The 19,365-nt window shown below is 31.1% G+C and overlaps 2 protein-coding genes and 1 long non-coding RNA gene across 11 annotated transcripts; 1 reads left to right on the forward strand and 2 right to left on the reverse strand.

The window, feature by feature from the left end:
- Positions 1 to 1,763: 1,763 nt before the first annotated feature.
- On the reverse strand, positions 1,764 to 5,390 carry LOC121128918 (SRR1-like protein). Of its 7 annotated transcripts, none has more exons than XM_071893221.1 (5): positions 5,224 to 5,348; positions 4,956 to 5,087; positions 3,356 to 4,377; positions 3,123 to 3,284; positions 1,764 to 3,033 (listed from the first exon to the last, which is right to left on the reverse strand). In XM_071893221.1, the coding sequence occupies exons 4-5, from the start codon at positions 3,272 to 3,274 to the stop codon at positions 2,379 to 2,381; spliced, it is 807 nt and encodes a 268-aa protein (XP_071749322.1). In that variant the 5' UTR covers positions 3,275 to 3,284; positions 3,356 to 4,377; positions 4,956 to 5,087; positions 5,224 to 5,348; the 3' UTR covers positions 1,764 to 2,378. The 7 variants fall into 7 exon arrangements, 3 of the variants coding, with proteins under 3 accessions (XP_071749322.1, XP_040580460.2, XP_071749321.1); XM_040724526.2 differs by having other exon boundaries at positions 4,940 to 5,087; positions 5,224 to 5,333; XR_011783453.1 differs by lacking the exon at positions 4,956 to 5,087 and having other exon boundaries at positions 5,224 to 5,385.
- Positions 5,391 to 5,855: 465 nt separating this feature from the next.
- On the forward strand, positions 5,856 to 6,413 carry LOC121128921 (uncharacterized). Its single transcript, XR_005868300.2, has 2 exons — positions 5,856 to 6,047; positions 6,107 to 6,413. It is a non-coding gene; the product is annotated as an uncharacterized lncRNA (long non-coding RNA).
- A 4,608-nt stretch (positions 6,414 to 11,021) lies between these two features.
- Positions 11,022 to 14,073, reverse strand: LOC121128919 (SRR1-like protein). 3 transcript variants are annotated; one of them, XM_071893222.1, is made up of 4 exons: positions 13,875 to 14,041; positions 12,165 to 13,183; positions 11,931 to 12,092; positions 11,022 to 11,839 (listed from the first exon to the last, which is right to left on the reverse strand). In XM_071893222.1, exons 3-4 carry the CDS (start codon positions 12,080 to 12,082, stop codon positions 11,185 to 11,187), a joined length of 807 nt encoding a protein of 268 aa, XP_071749323.1. In that variant the 5' UTR covers positions 12,083 to 12,092; positions 12,165 to 13,183; positions 13,875 to 14,041; the 3' UTR covers positions 11,022 to 11,184. The 3 variants fall into 3 exon arrangements, 2 of the variants coding, with proteins under 2 accessions (XP_071749323.1, XP_040580462.1); XM_040724528.2 differs by lacking the exon at positions 12,165 to 13,183 and having other exon boundaries at positions 13,875 to 14,073; XR_005868298.2 differs by lacking the exon at positions 11,022 to 11,839 and having other exon boundaries at positions 12,028 to 12,092; positions 13,875 to 14,014.
- Between the last annotated feature and the right edge of the window lie 5,292 nt (positions 14,074 to 19,365).

Genomic DNA, 19,365 nt, shown 5'->3' on the forward strand with positions numbered 1-19,365 from the left:
CATAATAGGGACCAAAACTTTCACACGATAAATATCCTTCTGCTTCTTCAATGTTGATCTTTGTTATTTCTATGATTCATTCATATTTATTTCGTTACGAGATTCATGTCATGTGAAGCAATGATCAACAACACTAGTGATGTAAATCGTCAGTATTTTTTACCATGCCCATTATTTTCGAATTCGTCATTTAAAGAATGAATTCTCTTCTCCTTACTAGTTGACATTATTAGTTTATTCCTGTGTAGTGAACTTCCTCTCCTACTAATATATTCAAAACCTGATTCAACATTCATGTGTGCTCATAAAAGACAAGGAGTAAACTTTACCAATTGTTCCAGAGTTATAATTGTAAGTCCTTGTTGGAGTCGGAGTAGAATGGAGGATTGACATCGGAGTAATTCTTGTGAATATCATTTTTTAATTCCTTCTCCCCCTCCTCTCTTTTAACATCTATATAGTTAGTCTAATTAAACATCACAGCTAAGCTGCTCTATTCCAAAATATTATTCTATTGGTCAGGGTTACCATGTTCATTTTTAACATGGCCAAAATAAACCCCATTTGTTCGCTATACAAATCTTTAAACCGTTTTTTTTTCTCTTCTTTCACGATCATTCTCTCTGTACCCTTTCATCTATTTTTATCATTGTTTAATATAAAGTAATAATTACAAATGTCACTGGAAATGAGGTGGCTGATATGCTAGGCAAAGCTGGATCTCTGTATCGACCTCCTACTCGAACTATTGGTATACTTTGTTCATTTCTTAGGGGGAAGGTTTCTTCCCAATATATAGACAGAAGGCAGACACCTTGACTATTGTCGTCAAAGCGGTGCAATGCTCCCAAGAGTTCGACTTGGGAAATGGAATCATCACTTGGAAAAATATCTTCAAAAGGATAACTGAACTCCTTGGTTCAGTTTACCACTGAGCATTGTCTCCTACGCCGACACTATCACCTTATGCACCATGAAGTTTGGCCAATATGTTGTGAGAGTGGTTTAAGAGATGAAGAACCACTTTATCTGGTTTATGAAGAATAATTGAGTGGATATATTTTCTGGACATTTTTCCACCTTTTCAAGGACATTTCGTCTACAGCCTCTTCATTCTCTCTTAATAAATTTGGATGTCAGGCGGAAGCATAAACACGTTCAGGACGGACTGCAGTAGAAGACATAATCGGCAAATTATTGCAAGGGCACTACAAGTTACAGTTATTTTTACATATACCCATACTCATGTTTTTATATGATATGTAGCAATAAACGTTTATAAACAAGTTAAGGATCTCTAAATCCTCTAGAGTGTAAATCAAAAAGAAAAGTATATGTTGGCCAATTCGATGGACGGCATATCTGCAGAAAGAGATCACTATCAAAACTGTAGTGTTACTTACCCCTGTGTTAGTCCTTATTTATTCGATCCAATCCAGTCTTAGGACCGGTCCTATCAGTCTTTGACTAGTCCTTCAGACTTCAGTCTTAGGGGGGACTGCCACTACTATAACTAATTAAAACAAGAAGAAATAAAGTTGAATGACGTCATCAAGGACCAAACTTGATCAGTTTTAGAACGGACATGTAGGAATGAACTGGACGGGACTGCAGTCTTTAGTCCTAGTGATACTTTCTCACGAATAGGTTTGAATTTTCAAAATAAGGAGAACTCATTAACAAGTGCACTAATACGAGTATCTAGCAAGTTATTTTTACCTGAAATATTTTGGAATCAAAATATAAAATTTGTATAGTTTGAATTTGATTGAATTTTCCTACTTATATATTTTTTTTTAATTACACGCCTGGAAAACTTAGTGACTTTTGTGGGAAGTCTCAAATGGATATACATAAATACAGTAATACATTAACATGGAATGGTTTTTGGATTTTTTGAAATTTAAGATTAATCTAAGACTATGTTTCGGACAGGGTTATGTATCTTTCTTTAAAATAAACCAGAAACATAAACTATTAATTAAAACCATATTTCATAGTATCTGAATCCTAATTATGCTCTAAAAATCAATAAAAGTTATTTAATAAGAAAAATACATAACCCATAAACCTAATCCTCTACGAAGGGTATTTGTATTCTATATTTTTTATTGAATTAAAAAATTAAAATACATCGTTTTTATTTTCGTTTTATTTCAACTCCCTTGATTCCTCTTTCATTTTTAGCCTCTTTAATCTGATTTTATCTAGTAAAATGATCAACAAAGTGATTCATTTCCTCGCTTGCTTTACAACATTGGTTTAGTGTTTTAAAATACTTTTTGTAGACCTCATTTATGTAAGTATTTACTTGTACATTTTGAACTCCAGTTCTTTTTCATTATCAAAAAGATTTACAAGTGGATTTTGACGAAGAACTACAACGCCTTGACAAATTCAACATCATTGATGTCATATTGGGGAGGTAATTTATCTGGTTCTTCTAAATCTAAAGAGCTGCAATCAAAGGTATGAAACGAAAGATCGTTGAAAATCGTTAAGTCCTGGTAGTTGTTTTCGATGAGAGTTTCTTTTACAAAATTTGAAGCCTTCTTTAGATAATAAACAGAATTAAGTTCCTTATCAGTAGAAAAGTCACAGATACAACTAAAACTATTAGAAATTATAATGATGTTATCCATATCTTTCCAGTTGGACCAGAGTAAGTTATTAGTTAACTGTTTTGGACAATGAGGTAGGAAAAATAAGGTTTTCTCCTTTACTTTAAACTTCCCTTCGATGTTTTCCTTGAGCACAGTCAATCCTGAGTCTTGAAGAAAGCGAATCTCTGATTTAAAAAAAATTGGATCTGAAACAAGCGAGGTTTCGATCCCTAAGTCCGACTTTAACGACAATAGAAACAAGAGTTGAACTTTCGATGAGTTGGAAATAGGATTCTTGGTCAGAAACGTACCCAATCCAAAACATACAAGTGAATGAATATCGCGGACGACTTTATTTCCTAAAAAGCTCTTGATAAAGCTTTGGTAAAATTTCGATTCCCGAAACTTTGATAGACTTAGAGACATATCCCTGAAATAATTAAAAATAAATATGGTCATATATGATCTAAATTAATATGCATAATTGAGAAAAAGCATCCGAAAAAATAACAAATATACCTCTTAGCGATTAATAAATCATCTTCTCCAAAGTTTGAACTATCTTCGAGAGTCTGTTGAATCCGTTTCGCAAATTCTATGGATTCCGTTTTACAACTTTTCTTTTTTCTGCTATGCGTTACAATAGTGAAACCGTCTTTATCAACCATCATCGAATGTACTCTAAAAATGAGAATATAAGTTTATATTTTAAGAGTTGAGTAAAATTTTAAACCAATAAATTACAAACATACCCAATTTATTATTTCGTAATAAACTAATCACAGAACTACTTTATATCTATATAATTTAAGTTCACGTAGAGAATTTATATTTTTTTCCATACTTTTGACTACAACTTTTTTTTTTTAGATTAAAATTATGAAAATTTTTGTTTATATTTCCAAATGGCCAGGCAACAATATTCGAATGACACCAAATTAATACATGAGGTGACCATGGCCTTAATGAGTCCTGGGGTTAGTCCTCTGTAAAATCTTACGATACCACCAGAAGTCCATAAACCTACAACTGTAGGTAGAAGCCTTACATTTCCAGTATAACTTGAGAATCCAGAAACCTGCATTTGTTTCTTGATAGTATCCAAAGGAAACACTATCAATTTGGACGACAGTCCAGCCAGTGTACCACAAATTGTACTTCCACTTAGGATTGAAGAATTTGAAACACCAAAGTTGTCTCTCCATATTGAAGAAAAAAACTTGTAGAACAAAAATTGAAATCCAGCATAAGGGGATTGAGCTAAAATAGTAGGTAAAAGTCCTCGAAATAGGGCAGACCTCTCATTTCGAATAATCTTATTCAAGGCATCAAATATTCCGTTATATGTATGTATTTTCAAACCTTGAGCCACCATCCTTGTTCGAACAACATCAAACGGGAAAGATATAACAGTAGCTGTAAGACCAGCCAGATTCCCAATGGCGAAAGTGAATAGTTTTGAATCAGGGTCTTTTCTTTGTTTAGATAGGAGTCCATATACACCAAATTGTCCAACTCCATAAAAAATGGAGAGAAGCTGACCAGAGTTGTGTCCCTTCCAGAGACCTCTCACTCCTTCTTTCTTAAATAATGATACGAATGATTGATATAAGCTAAATTGTCCATCCGCTTTAATCTGAAGTCGAATCTTCAGAACATCTAATGGTTGACAAACTAGACGTGTGTATGCACCACTAAAAGCAGATGCAATCAGAATATCACTTGACGATAGGAATTTCTGGATTTTTTGTCCCTGATTGACTATTTCCATGGTCTTCAATCCATAACAACGAATCATAAAATTAAACAAACGATAGCTACGTAATTATATATTATATTTAAAGACATTTTTATGCCTGATATACAGTATCGAACAAAAATGTTACAAAAAGTAGTCAGATCTTATTGTATCAAAAAATTTAATTTAAACTTGACATCCCACAGATAACTAAAAAAAACTTCATGTTCCAATTCCGTCTATTCAAAAGTAATTATAAGAATAAAGGAAAAACGACCAAAAGAAAACGTTAATCCCCTTTATTTTATAATTAAGATATTTGGAATGATAAAAATTGTTTCATCTGTTGTATGATTGAGTATTTATCTTTCTTTCTACAGATTTGATATTTTATGTTAAATTTACTCAATAGAGATGATTAATTATTAAAGTTCTAACTGATGTATACAATGGGCTTTGAAATATATAAGATTGAGAAAAAGTCATGTAAAGAAATCCGAAATGGGCATCAAAAATTTTAAAAGAAGTGTAACATGTCTCCCCATCATAATAAATGCATGTTACGAAAAATTAGATAAATAACTAGTTTAAGTATTACTGTATTTATAATATACTTATAGTATAATAAGATTGTTCTGTATTAAGGTGGAACGTCAAATAGATCGTCGCTAATTTATGAATAAAAAGGGGAGTCAAAAGGAGTATGTAGAAAAAGGGTATATTCTCGAGATACGAGCAGTTCAGTACTAAAAGGTAAAAAGATTACATAGGTATTTAAAAAGATAAAACAAAGTACATTTATAAAACAAGAAAATCTCAAACCGGGATACCAAACCAAACCAAATAATCAGAGTAACAAACAAAATACATGACAATAATTACCACGTGAATGGAACAAAATGGATTAAAACATGAACTCGAAGTTTAGATTGGTGTAGCACAGTAGAACAAGGTGCATCGATAATAACGTTGCAAGTTTCTTATCGGCGATAAGAAATTTGTAACGCAGTCTGGTTGACGTTAGCTGACAATTTTTTCGATGACGTCACAACGGAGCCAAGTTCAGTGGTACTCACTTCTGATAAGAGTTCATTAATATAATTGAAATTATAGATAAATACGAGATGCCGAAAGAGAAAAAAAAAAAAGTAATGAACTGCGTGCAAATATATTAATTCATAATTATTTTGATGGATCTTTTATACGAATGGTTCAGATATATTAATCAGCATTCACTCATCCTTTCCGTTCCTAGGAATTCATATTTTTTCCATACGTACATAACCGATACGACTTCCGATCTTCTCTTCAACTTCATGTTGAAGGTATCTCGCTTCTTAGTCTATCCGCTGCACTTGGTTAATATCATCTCCTTTAATGGAAGAATCCTGCATTGCGCAAATGCTCTTCACATCAAGGTGCATGATAGTGACTTTTAACCTCGTGAATCATCCCCTCTATGGTCAAGAATACATAAATACCTCCAGATCTTGTATACTTCTACATGGATCCGCATCCATCCACCCCTCTTGTTCCTACTAATGTCCTATTTATTCATCTTCTTATTCTCTCTTTAATTTCATTGTCTATTTAAGGGATATCGACTCTTAAGAAGAGATCCCTTTAACGAGTTTTTCACTCGACGGTGAACCTCATCTTCTTTAATGGTAGGAACGCTCATTGTGGAGTTGTCTCTTCATATCAGGGTCTGTGATAGTGACTTTTGATCTCTTTAATCATTGTCATGATTTATAAATTCCCCCAGATCTTCAAAGGAATCAACGTACACTTCTACATATAAGAACTAAGGAGTTCCATAAAACCACAGAATAACCGATTATGTGTGGAACAGAGAGAGTTCTCACCCATCATAGACAGCTCCTTCTTTGAAATTTTTGAAAGTCAGCTCTGCTTCGTCTCCTATTTTTATATAACTATTTCATTAATAAGAGCCCTTCAGTATTCTTGAAGTATATAGTGCAGTAATCACTCATCTCAATCACATTTATAAATTGGATTTCGTGATATAAGGTCTATACGGATAATTATACAACCTGGGCACTTCAATCTCACTCCTGATTTTTTTAATACTACTGAGTCTCTTTTGTCATTTGAAAAGAAGTGGACCAGACTTGTAAAGATAATATGCTTTTCTTTTTTCGATATTTTGGTTTTGCAAAACATATTTTATTCTGCTATTACGTATAAATAGATATTTGGTACTTTTAAAGTGTTATATGTTTAAAAAAATTATATAAGTGACCTCTTAACTTCTGTAGACTTCTATTGAAATGATCGAATATCATTGCAATTTGCAGTACCCATACATATTGAGTAGGGAATCCTCTTCTAATAACTAAATTAATTGTCACTTTAATTTAATATTACCTTAACAAAGAACTAAGATCCCTAAACAAATAAATTATTTACAGATAATTGGAACTTTTACGTGATTATGTGTTTAAGATAATGTACAACAGACCCCTTAACTTCTATAGACTTTTGTTGGAATATCTGAATGTCATTGCAATTCCCAAACTTTTTATGTGTTCTCCTTTATTTTATTTTTTTATCTTATAGATTCATTCTGTTTTAGTTTAGACATGCAAATGCTATTTCGTTATTGTGATCGTCAAGCAAGTACAAATTTTAAAATCTTCCTATTATTAGTTTTAGAACTACTATTGGTCTATATTACAAACTATTCCAAGCAATATAAAAGTGGGGATACTTAACAAAATTTGATTTCCCCGAGTATTATTCAAATATTTACTAAGATATATATCTCTCTCTTTGGAGATAATAGTAAAAATCACAAGGCAACAAAGGGTTATTCAATGCATCATATTTGGCTCTATTAGGATGATAAATGTCAAATTAAGATCCTGTTGTAAGTTTATGCTTTACACATGAGTATTTAATGTTTAGTACATAATATCCACATATTTTTCATATATATTATTGATTATGTTAAGATATATTCATGGTTTTTTTATTATAAAAATATATCCATTATTAATATAATGATGTACGTCCCATATCTAAAGAAAATTGAAAAATACTTATAAATACTTTAGATGCAGTTGTTCAAAGTTACAAGTTTTAATAATTTGTCGTAAATTTTAAAGGATTTTTGAATTAGATACTCTTGACTAATCCTTTGTATAAATTTGACTTTTATATTATTTTCTTTATAGAAAGTGAATATTTATTATATAGGACCATGATGATATACAGATGGTCCTTTTAAAGTTTTTTTTTTTTTAAATTGAAATCCTATCAACTTATTGATTTTGCCCAGGCCTGTACATTGAACGGAAAAAAGAACGGCCTTCACTCTTTCCGTTCATTTTTTAAACAAATGGAAAAAAATAAACGTGGAATAATTATGAACGGCGTTCATTTTCTTATTGTCCATAAGAGGTAGCTTTTTGACTATTTTTCCCGAATCTTTTTTTCTTGATTATCCCCTTAACGTCAGAATTTTATCTAATGAATTAAAAAGAGAAATTATCATTTGTATAAAATTTTATAGGCATCAGAATATAATATAAATGAAATAACTTCCAAAATATTTTTTAATAACAAAAATATCTTAACAAGGCTATGAGATCCACTTGGTCACATTATTCAAAAGTAAATATTTATATCTATCTACCATGGTATTGAAAGTACATTCAGGCGAATGCCTATCAATATTAACACTGGAAAATCATAGAAATGATAAAAATATTCTAAACATAGAAAAGTATATCTAATTTACTTCAAAACATATTTCTTATATTGATCATAAACTAGCTTTTATCACAATTAGGTAGAAGATATAGACTTGGAAATCAATGATACACCTGTTTATTTAAAAAGAAACTTTGAAGTATATCCAGGCAGTAAAGGGTATAACTTTAATTATTATCTTTGATGGTTGCTAATAATAGTTTATTTAGTCTATTTTTTTTTCAATCCGTTTCTTCCTTTAATTGCAATGGAAAATAGGTCATACCAAGATAGCATTCAAAATCAAATAAGGTGTAATGGATCAAATAAAGGGTATAATGGACGTTAATGCATTTACTTATCTAGTATCTTTTAAAGTTTTTTATCCAATCTGACCATGCGAAGTACGTAAGTTTTAACACGACATTAAAACCTTCAATCTTTATTACTGTGCAATATAAAAGAACTTAATTTTTAATCTCTCCTTTAAAAAAAATATATATATCATTAATTGTCTGAAGAGCGTGGAAAGATATTCATATACTCGAATTTAATATTATATAATTCAATTGGAGATCTTTAAAACCATCACCTTTTTTACAATACTGTGCTCTGTTATTCATGAGAATTTCGTTTAATTTTCTTGATGTTTAAGAAAGTTGTGTTGTTTTATTGAAATATCATATTTTACTAGATTACAGATTTTGGTGTAGGAAATTCGAGTATATGAATATCTTCCCACAAGGTTAAACTAAAGCTTTAAACCGAGGTAACGCTGTGCTCGAGGAATACTAAAAACGTTTCTAGTATTCCTTGTATCGCTGTAATACTCAATGACGTCAAAATTTGTGTGTTTTGCCGAGCAGTTGGTACAGTACATCAAATTGAAAATTCCGGCAAGCTCGATTACATAATGACATAACCTTGGATTGACCCTTATACCTACTCTTGCTTCTTGTATTTAAAAATTTCATTTGTGTGGTATTCTGATCAGCAGAGCCAACCCGAATCAATTTGCTGCCCTATGCAAGATATTAGCCAAAAATATAAAATGTGTACTCAATATTATACTCTCACACAAAGCTTAATATATTATTTGCCTTAGACATTTATTATACTCTGAGATACAATAAAAACTTCTAATAATACAATAAATAATTAAAAAACGTAACCTCAATAATAGACGATGCAAAAAAATAAAGTTGAACTATGTGCCAAACAAAAACTGAAGTGTTACAAAATAATTTACAATACTACAACTGCATGAATATATGCAATAGGTTGATGTGCACTTATTATTTTCATACTAAGAAATGCAGTTCTTAACTGGTAAGGCAGTGCAGCATTCAGGTCAGGTTGTAGCTGAAAATAAAGACAAGTGATTCGGGACTAATTTTGTCCTCTCACATAGTAAACACCCCCACACCAAAGTCTTTCATTAATGTCTAACAAAAAAAACCGTCTGGAGAGGTTAACATAAATAATAGACCACTGTGGGTGTATAAAAGAGATGAGCTCACAGGAGGAACTTATAGGACTTTGAAAAATCAGCCAAGCCATTAAAACCCAATTAGAGGCCTCTCCAAAAAAACCCGCCAGAAAGTTATTATCATTTTTACCAGTATATTGGACCCCTCCCTATACATTTCAGGACCCCTGATATTGCCTATTTCGTTTTTAGTAAGCTACGGCCTTGAGGCTTATTTTTATGTATTGAGAAACAAAAAGGGGCTTTATACATTAATGAGTATTTTGTAGGTTTGACTTTTTAAACTAGATAAATAAATAATTCAAAAATGAACGATTGAACGGAAAAAGGGTGGACGGGTAGAAGCCTGGTAATAAGACTAATAACTAATAAGTGCTTTGAATTTTTACGATTACAAATGTTTCTATCTTAATTATTTAAAAAAAAATCCTAATAATTATTTGTAATTAAGATAAAGGTTTTACATTTCTGCACTTTTAATAGATAGAAAGTCGAATAATAAACAAATATAGGATTGCTAATTTAACTTAGCGAAATTTTTGAAAACATTTACATATTACAAAATGGCCATTAAACTTCCTTAAATTGTATAACTTCATTTTTTTTCTTATTACAAGAAAGGGTTATTTTAACGATAACTATAAGAAGATTATATTCAATTACAAACAATACGTTGACTTTACTCAATACACACTTTGTCGTCATAATATTATCGAATAAATTTGAATGTTGATATGTTTTAAGCATATAATTATTAGAAAATTTTTTTAAAGTCTAGAGTGAGTTCAATTATTTCCCTTTAAACTAAGAAATAAAATTATTAATATTTATAATTTATATCAGTTTTTGGAGTACAACATAGGCTGCTATATATTTCTGGCCTAGGCTACACTAAGTATTGCCAGGTGCAATTTGACATTTCCTTTGGTAAATTGACATTTTTGTAGTATAATCGTACTCAGTTTGGTTTGACGTAGACGTGTTGTTTACAGGGATTTGAAAAAATTAATTTGGCAAAAAAATGAAACGAAGTCGTGAACATTTCCGTGCGATCATTTTTGACAACTTTCGACGTGGATTATTAGCACAAGACTGCATTGATGAACTTAAATCTTTGTATGGCGATGAAACACCATCCTATAGCACTGTCAAAAACTAGTTTAATGAATTCAACCGTGGCCGACGCTCGCTCAAAGACGAATTCCATGAAGGTCGTCCAAAAACGGCCGTTGTGCCAGAGAACATTGATGCTGTGCGTGAAGTGATAATGCAATATCGTCATGTGACATACTGTGACTACACTGAAAAATAAGGGAGTTCATTAAGTTTCATTTGATTCATTAATTATTTTAGATCATGAGGAAGCTTGAATTCAACCTAATGAACAGTTTCTTTAACGCTTCATTCCCCCTTTGCACGAAATTCAATAAGAACAATATCTCATTCTCTTAAACTCCAGTGATTTGATATAGTAAAATTATCAACAAAGTGATTTATTTCCTCGCCAGTTTTACAACATTGTTTTGGTGTTTCAAAATACTTTTTGTAGACCTCATTTATGTAAGTATTTACTTGTACATTTTGAACTCCAGTTCTTTATCATTATCAAAAAAGATTTACAAGTGGATTTTGACGAAGAACTACAACGCCTTGACAAATTCAACATCATTGATGTCATATTGAGGAGGTAATTTATCTGGTTCTTCTAAATCTAAAGAGCTGCAATCAAAGGTATGAAACGAAAGATCGTTGAAAATCGTTAAGTCCTGGTAGTTGTTTTCGATGAGAGTTTCTTTTACAAAATTTGAAGCCTTCTTTAGATAATAAACAGAATTAAGTTCTTTATCAGTAGAAAAGTCACAGATACAACTAAAACTATTAGAAATTATAATGATGTTATCCAGATCTTTCCAGTTGGACCAGAGTAAGTTATTAGTTAACTGTTTTGGACAATGAGGTAGGAAAAATAAGGTTTTCTCCTTTACTTTAAACTTCCCTTCGATGTTTTCCTTGAGCACAGTCAATCCTGAGTCTTGAAGAAAGCGAATCTCTGATTTAAAAAAAATTGGATCTGAAACAAGCGAGGTTTCGATCCCTAAGTCCGACTTTAACGACAATAGAAACAAGAGTTGAACTTTCGATGAGTTAGAAATAGGATTCTTGGTCAGAAACGTACCCAATCCAAAACATACAAGTGAATGAATATCGCGGACGACTTTATTTCCTAAAAAGCTCTTGATAAAGCTTTGGTAAAATTTCGATTCCCGAAACTTTGATAGACTTAGAGACATATCCCTGAAATAATTAAAAATAAATATGGTCATATATATAATCTAAATTAATATGCATAATTGAGAAAAAGCATCCGAAAAAATAACAAATATACCTCTTAGCGATTAATAAATCATCTTCTCCAAAGTTTGAACTATCTTCGAGAGTCTGTTGAATCCGTTTCGCAAATTCTATGGATTCCGTTTTACAACTTTTCTTTTTTCTGCTACGCGTTACAATAGTGAAACCGTCTTTATCAACCGTCATCGAATATACTCTAAAAATGAGAATATAAGTTTATATTTTAAGAGTTGAGTAAAATTTTTAAACCAATAAATTACGAACATACCCAATTTAGTATTTTGAAATAAATTAATTACAGCACGACTTTATATTATATTATTTAAGTTCAGGAAGAGGATTTATAATTTTTTTCAAACATTTGACTAATATTCCTTTGTTATATTAAAATTATGCAAAATTTTGTTTATATTTCCAAATGGCCAGGCAACAATATTCGAATGACACTAAACTAATACATGAGGTGACCATGGCCTTAATGAGTCCCGGGGTTAGTCCTCTGTAAAATCTTACGATACCACCAGAAGTCCATAAACCTACAACTGTAGGTAGAAGCCTTACATTTCCAGTATAACTTGAGAATCCAGAAACCTGCATTTGTTTCTTGATAGTATCCAAAGGAAACACTATCATTTTGGACAAAAGTCCAGCTAATGTACTACAAATTGTACTTCCACTTAGGATGGAAGAATTTGAAACACCGAAGTTGTCCCTCCATATTGAAGAAAAAAACTTGTAGAACAAAAATTGAAATCCAGCATAAGGGGATTGAGCTAAAATAGTAGGTAAAAGTCCTCGAAATAGGGCTGACCTCTCATTTCGAATAATTTTATTCAAGGCATCAAATATTCCGTTATATGGATGTATTTGCAAGCCTTGAGCCACCATCCTTGTTCGAACAACATCAAACGGGAAAGATATAACAGTAGCTGTAAGACCAGCCAGATTCCCAATGGCGAAAGTGAATAGTTTTGAATCAGAGTCTTTTCTTTGTTTAGATAGGAGTCCATATACACCAAATTTTCCAACTCCATATGAAATTGAAAGAAGCTGTCCAGGGTTGTGTCCCTTCCAAAGACCTTTGACTCCTTCAGTCTTAAATAATGATACGAATGATTGATATAAGCTAAATTGTCCATCCGCTTTAATCTGAAGTCGAATCTTCAGAACATCTAATGGTTGACAAACTAGACGTGTGTATGCACCACTAAAAGCAGATGCAATCAGAATATCACTTGACGATAGAAATTTCTGGATTTTTTGTCCCTGATTGACTATTTCCATGGTCTTCAATGCATAACAATGAATCATAAAATTAAACAAACGATAGCTACGTAATTATATATTATATTTAAAGACATTTTTATGCCTGATATACGGTATCGTACAAAAATATTACAGAAAGAATGCAATATAAATTTTAATATATTAAGTAGATAACTTTATCATTAATTAATTCCTTTATGGCTACATGATTTTGATACAGGACAGACAGAGAAAGTGGTCAGATCTTATTGTATCAAAAAATTTCATTTAAACTTGACATCCCACAAATAACTATAAAAAACTTCATGTTCCAATTCCGTCTATTCAAAAGCAATTTTAAGAATAAAGGAAAAACGACCAAAAGAAAACGTTAATTCCCTTTATTTTATAATTAAGATATTTGGAATGATAAAAATTGTTTCATCTGTTGTATGATTGAGTATTTATCTTTCTTTCTACAGATTTGATATTTTATGTTAAATTTACTCAATAGACATGATTAATTATTAAAGTTCTAACTGATGCATACAACAATGGGCCTTGAAATATATAAGATTGAAAAAAAGTCATGTAAAGAAATCCGTAATAGGCATCAAAAATTTGAAAAGAAGTGTAACATGTCTCCCCATCATAATAAATGCATGTAACGAAAAATTAGATAAATAACTAGTTTAAGTATTACTGTATTTATAATATATTATAATATAATTACCACGTGGGAACAAAATGGATTAAAACATGAACTCCAATTTTAGATTGGTGTAGCACTGTAGAATTAACAATATTTATTATTTATTAAGAAATATTTGAGACACGGCAATTTTCATAGTAGATCGTAGTTTAATGCTTTAGATCTTATTGGTTCTCGTATTGTCATGTGATCTTGAGCTGTTATTTATGTTTTTTCTACTACACTAAATGACGTCATGGATTGAAACCGAACATTGAGCTTTTGTCCGCACCTATGCCGTTATTATATTAAAGGGGACTTGCATCTAATTTTCATACTATACCCTTGTAGGTATGAAAAACCAGAACAGGAGAACATTTACCTTCAGAAATCTTATTAGTCTCTTTACATCCATCTGTCTATATTTTTTTAATGCGGTACACTACTATTAGTCACCTTGTAACTTTAAACGACTGCATTTAAGTCATTCATGACTTAAGAGTATATTCCATATATTTTCTTTAAATAATAATCATTATTATAATATTAGGTATATTTTTATAATCAAAAAATCATCAGTATAACGATAAATCAGTAATATATTAAGAATAAGTAGATATTATTCACTAAACAAAACATGACATGTTTATGTGAAAAACATAAACTACTAATAAGATCCTATATTTATCTTAATTTATTATTGTTAATTTATCTTAGAAGGACAAATTCATTAGTTTGATAATATTTTAAACATTTACTTTAGAATACCGTATAATATATATCTACTTTGATTTTTAACTGAATACATTCAGTCAAGCTATCATTTTTTGTTAAACGACAAATTTTTGGGATTCAAATATCATCCCAAGGTGTATAATTTATATTATAATTGTACAAAGTTCATATGAGTTGACCAAGTCGAATTTCTCAACAAAAAAAATGTGATGTTTTTCACCACAACAGGTTGCGTGATTGAAACTATTGCTCCTCCAAATAGTATCTAATAAATACCTCTTTGACAAATACCACTGTATTTTATCTATAGTTATGTATTTAGCCAGTGAGTAGTACTCCCTAATATAGCTTATTCTGCAACTTCTTTTTGATTCACGAAACCTTTGGACGTGCGTATGTATGAACTTCTTATACTATTACTCAGTAAAAGGAAAAAAGGCGAGAGAAGAGAGAAGTTGGAACTGCGTGGAAATACATTTCATTCATGATCATTTGGATGGATCTCTCCTACGGAACAATCGGATATATGGATCCATCCACCCATCTTGTTTCTAAGAATGCCCTATTTATTCATCTTCTTATTCTCTCTTTAATTTTATTGTCTATTTAAGGGAAATCGACTCTTAAGAAGATATCCCTTTCATGAGTTTTTCGCTCGGCAGTGAACCTTATCTTCTTTAATGGTAGGAACGCTCATTTCGGAGTTGTCTCTTCCTATCAAGGTCTGTGATAGTGACTTTTGATCTCTTTAATCATTGTCATGATATATAAATTCCCCCCGATCTTCTAAGGAGTTCCATAAAACCACAGAATAACCGATTATGTGTGGAACAGAGAGAGTTCTCACCCTTCATAGATAGCTCCTTCTTTGAAATTTTTGAATGTCAGCTCTGCTTTGTCTTCTATTTTGATATAATTATTTCATTAATAAGAGTCCTTCAGTATTCTTGAAGTATATAATGCAGTTATCACTCATCTCAATCACATTTATAAATTGGATTTCGTGATATAAGGTCTATACGGATAATTATACAACCTGGACACTTCAATCTGACTTCTGATTTTTTTATTACTACTTAGTCTCATTTTGTCATTTAAAAACAAGTAGACTAGACTTGTAAAGATAATATGCTTTTCTATTTTCGATATTTTGGTTTTGCAAAACATATTTTATTCTGCTATTACGTATAAATAGATATTTGGTACTTTTAAAGTGCTATATGTTTAAAAAAATTATATAAGTGACCTCTTAACTTCTGTAGACTTCTATTGAAATTATCGAATATCATTGCAATACCCAACCATATTGAGTAGGGAATTCTCTTCTAATAACTAAATTAATTGTCACTAATTTAATATTACCTTAACAAAGAACTAGGATCAATAAACAAATAAATTATTTACAGATAATTGGAACTTTTACGTGATTATGTGCTTAAAATAATGTACAACAGACCCTTAACTTCTATAGACTTTAGTTGGAATATCTGAATGTCATTGCAATAACCAAATGATTTTATGAGTTCTCCTTTATTTTATTTTTTTATCTTATAGATTCATTCTGTTTTAGTTTGGACATGCAAATGCTATTATGTTATTGTGATAGTCATGTGAGTACAAATTTCAAAATCCTTCGTATTATTAGTTTTAGAACTATTATTGGTCTATGTTACAAACTATTCCGGGTAATATGAAAGTGGGGATCCTTTACAAAATTTTGATCATATTTGGTTCTACAAGTATAATAATTGCATTGAACTCTATATTCAAGATAAATGACAAATTAAGATCCTATTGTAAGTTTATGTTTTTCACATGAGTATTTAATGTTTAGTACATAATATCCACATATTTTTAATATATTATTGATTATATTAAGTTATATTCATGGGTTTTTTTATTATAAAAATATATCATATGATATACGTGGATATGAGATATATGAGGATATGGAGTTTATATATATACTTTATTCTACACGCGGAGAATACAGAATGAATCTCATATTAATATATTATTATACTCAAAATACACACGGAACATTTATACATAGGTCACCAAACCTATAGGTGTGAAGATATATAACATATCCATTATTAAGAAAATGATGTATATCCTAGACTATATCTAAAGAAAATCGAAAAATACTTATAAATACTTTAGATTCAGTTGTTCAAAGTTACAAGTTTTAATAATTTGTCATGAATTTCAAAGGATTTATGAATTAGATACTCCTAATTAATCCTTTGTATCAATTTGACTATTATATTATTTTCATTATAGAATGAGAATATTTAATACATATATGATGATATACAGATGGTCCATTTATAGTTATTTAAAAAAAAAATTGAAATCCATATCAACTTATTGATTTAGCCTATATTTTTTTCATTAAGTTAGAATTGCAATTATTTATTTTTGAATCCATGGGGTATGGCTAATTAAGTATTAGTTGATTTAAATTGATTCGATCACTTGTTTGAATATTATAATATTAGCAAAGATTAGGGAGAATGATATCGACGTTATTTTTGATTTCCAGACTATGCATTCAATTTAATAATTTAGGAAGATGAAGTGCGTCAGAAAAGTGATGATGATTCCAACAGTTCTTAAAATATTTAATTCAAAATGGACTGTGCCATTTTAAACCTAAGATTGAGAGTTACAATGAGAATTATAATGATAACAATAAGTAAATATTTATCAATATCATTTTTCCATGTCCAAAATACAGCTTATTATTCGTCAATATTGTATATTCCAGAAAATCATCCACTCTCCATGTATATTTGATATTACATATATTCACATTATTCAGTGACGTAAATTGTGTGTATTTTTTAGCTGGTCCATTTTTTTTTTTTGAATTGGTTACCTGAATAATTGTTGTGTCTGACGAGGTCATGTGAGACAACCTAAATTTTGAAGGACCAAGGGAAATGAAGGAGAGGATCGGGGATGAATTCATCTAATATACTTTAGTAAAATTATTAATATTAAAGGAATTATAGCTGTATTTTTGTTTGGTTGTCCGTCAGGCGGATTAGCAAGTTCAGAAAGAGAAAGTATTACGTGCGGGCAAACCGGGTTGCCCACCAGGTTACTAATTAATATTAAAATCAAAATTAATATAAGTTAGAAACATCAGAAACTACTAGTTTCAATCCTCAGCCCAGTCTCAAGTGCTACTAATTATAAAGTAAGAACGGAACTGATTATAGAACCTGAAAGTTTCTAGTACTCTAACTTAACACGAACGTATGAATTTGAGTACTTCAATAATCCTGAATCATGGGGCCAATGCTCATCATTGTTGATGAATGTAATCCAATGGGCCACTAAAAATAATAAATTCTGTTTTTGTGTTTTGAGTGGGCCGCAGTATAGTTTCCCACTAACTAGTGTTTATAATATCAATCTCGCTGGAAGTTATTTTCATCGAAGAGAGGTAAATAACTGTAGTAATTGAGATTTTTTCTGTCCTATGAAAGAGAGTTGTTGGGTAGTTGGACTTCACCCATGACAAGACCACCTCCTTGAGGATATCCTGATACTCCTTGGTCCCGATTTTCAGGCCTATCGGGAACCAATACTGAGGCATCTTCTTCCTGTCTGATACCACAATTCCCAGCATCATTGTGGAGGCTGGGGACTTAGTCTGGTTCATCGGGGGAATCTCATCGACGGCGTAGATGAGGTAACGGTCGTTCATGGAGTTTCTCGCTTAGTTCACGATCCAATTTTTCTTGTCTTGTTGCTATGCTGGGTGCTAATGAAATTGTCTATACTTTGCCTTTTGGTCTCCATGTTGACAATGAATGAATCAAATTTTGTCAGTGATTGCTCAATTTAACACTAATATTCAACGAATTATTATTTTAAAAATCCTTAAATTTAGTTCTTAAATTAGCCCCTGTGTATATCGTATAACGATTATAACGCGGAACTGATTGCGGAACCGAAATAATGGTGGAACGCTGAAGGAAAAAAACAAATTGAACGGAACATCAAAATATTGAAGCCTTAAAAGCCTGGGCCAAAGTAAAGTTGAATGGATCCTTGGAATACCAGAAAGAGACAGTGAATGTGAAGTTGATTTTGTGATTAAAGAACTTCAAAAATATGAAATTAAGGCCCCAGATAAATGCATTAATTTTGTTATACTACTAGCTCCAATACGTCAGCAAATGTTGGTTGTTGCAAATATCTTGAGGAGTATTGTAAATTTAGTGTTGTATCGGTCCTTATTAATTTGGTCCAGTCCAGTCAGTCTTAGGACCAGACTTATCAGTACTTAGGGCCCTCAGCCATTAGGACCGGTCCTTGGAACTTTTCATAACAATATCGATAGATTATTAAGGCAAATAAGATATTTGAAATATGTATTAGGATTATTGCATATATCTTGCAAAAAATAATAAATTTTCCATGGTAATACAATACAGGAGGAACATGTTATATTGTTACTTAGTTCATTTTAATTTATTATAAAAGGAATAATTAAAAAGAGGAATAACACCCTCATTGACGTCACACGTGGTCGATTTTACCTTCTTTAAGGACCGACAAGTGGGACTGGACTGGATGGAACCGGACTGGACTACAGTCCTTGGTCCTAAATAAAGACCGACACAACACCTCATAATACCATCTTATATTGTGTGTGTCGAAACCACATAGCTGATCGGGTTTTATGGAAGCTTAGGAAAGTTTATTAATATTAAAATATTTATAGGTGTTGAAAATATTAGTCTTAGTTAAGAAACTTTCTTGAATCGTGCCTATTTGCATT

Source organism: Lepeophtheirus salmonis, chromosome 14, assembly GCF_016086655.4.
Source record: "Lepeophtheirus salmonis chromosome 14, UVic_Lsal_1.4, whole genome shotgun sequence".
Lineage (NCBI taxonomy): Eukaryota > Metazoa > Arthropoda > Copepoda > Siphonostomatoida > Caligidae > Lepeophtheirus > Lepeophtheirus salmonis.

What these genes read in the sequence shown, in the direction of transcription:
- LOC121128918 (XM_071893220.1), bottom strand. Translation starts at nt 3,274, where the DNA reads ATGATGGTTGATAAAGACGGTTTCACTATTGTAACGCATAGCAGAAAA. An exon ending in GATTTATTAATCGCTAAGAG is followed by an intron (nt 3,034 to 3,122) that starts GTATATTTGTTA and finishes TAATTATTTCAG; the next exon opens with GGATATGTCTCTAAGTCTAT.
- LOC121128919 (XM_040724528.2), bottom strand. Translation starts at nt 12,082, where the DNA reads ATGACGGTTGATAAAGACGGTTTCACTATTGTAACGCGTAGCAGAAAA. An exon ending in GATTTATTAATCGCTAAGAG is followed by an intron (nt 11,840 to 11,930) that starts GTATATTTGTTA and finishes TAATTATTTCAG; the next exon opens with GGATATGTCTCTAAGTCTAT.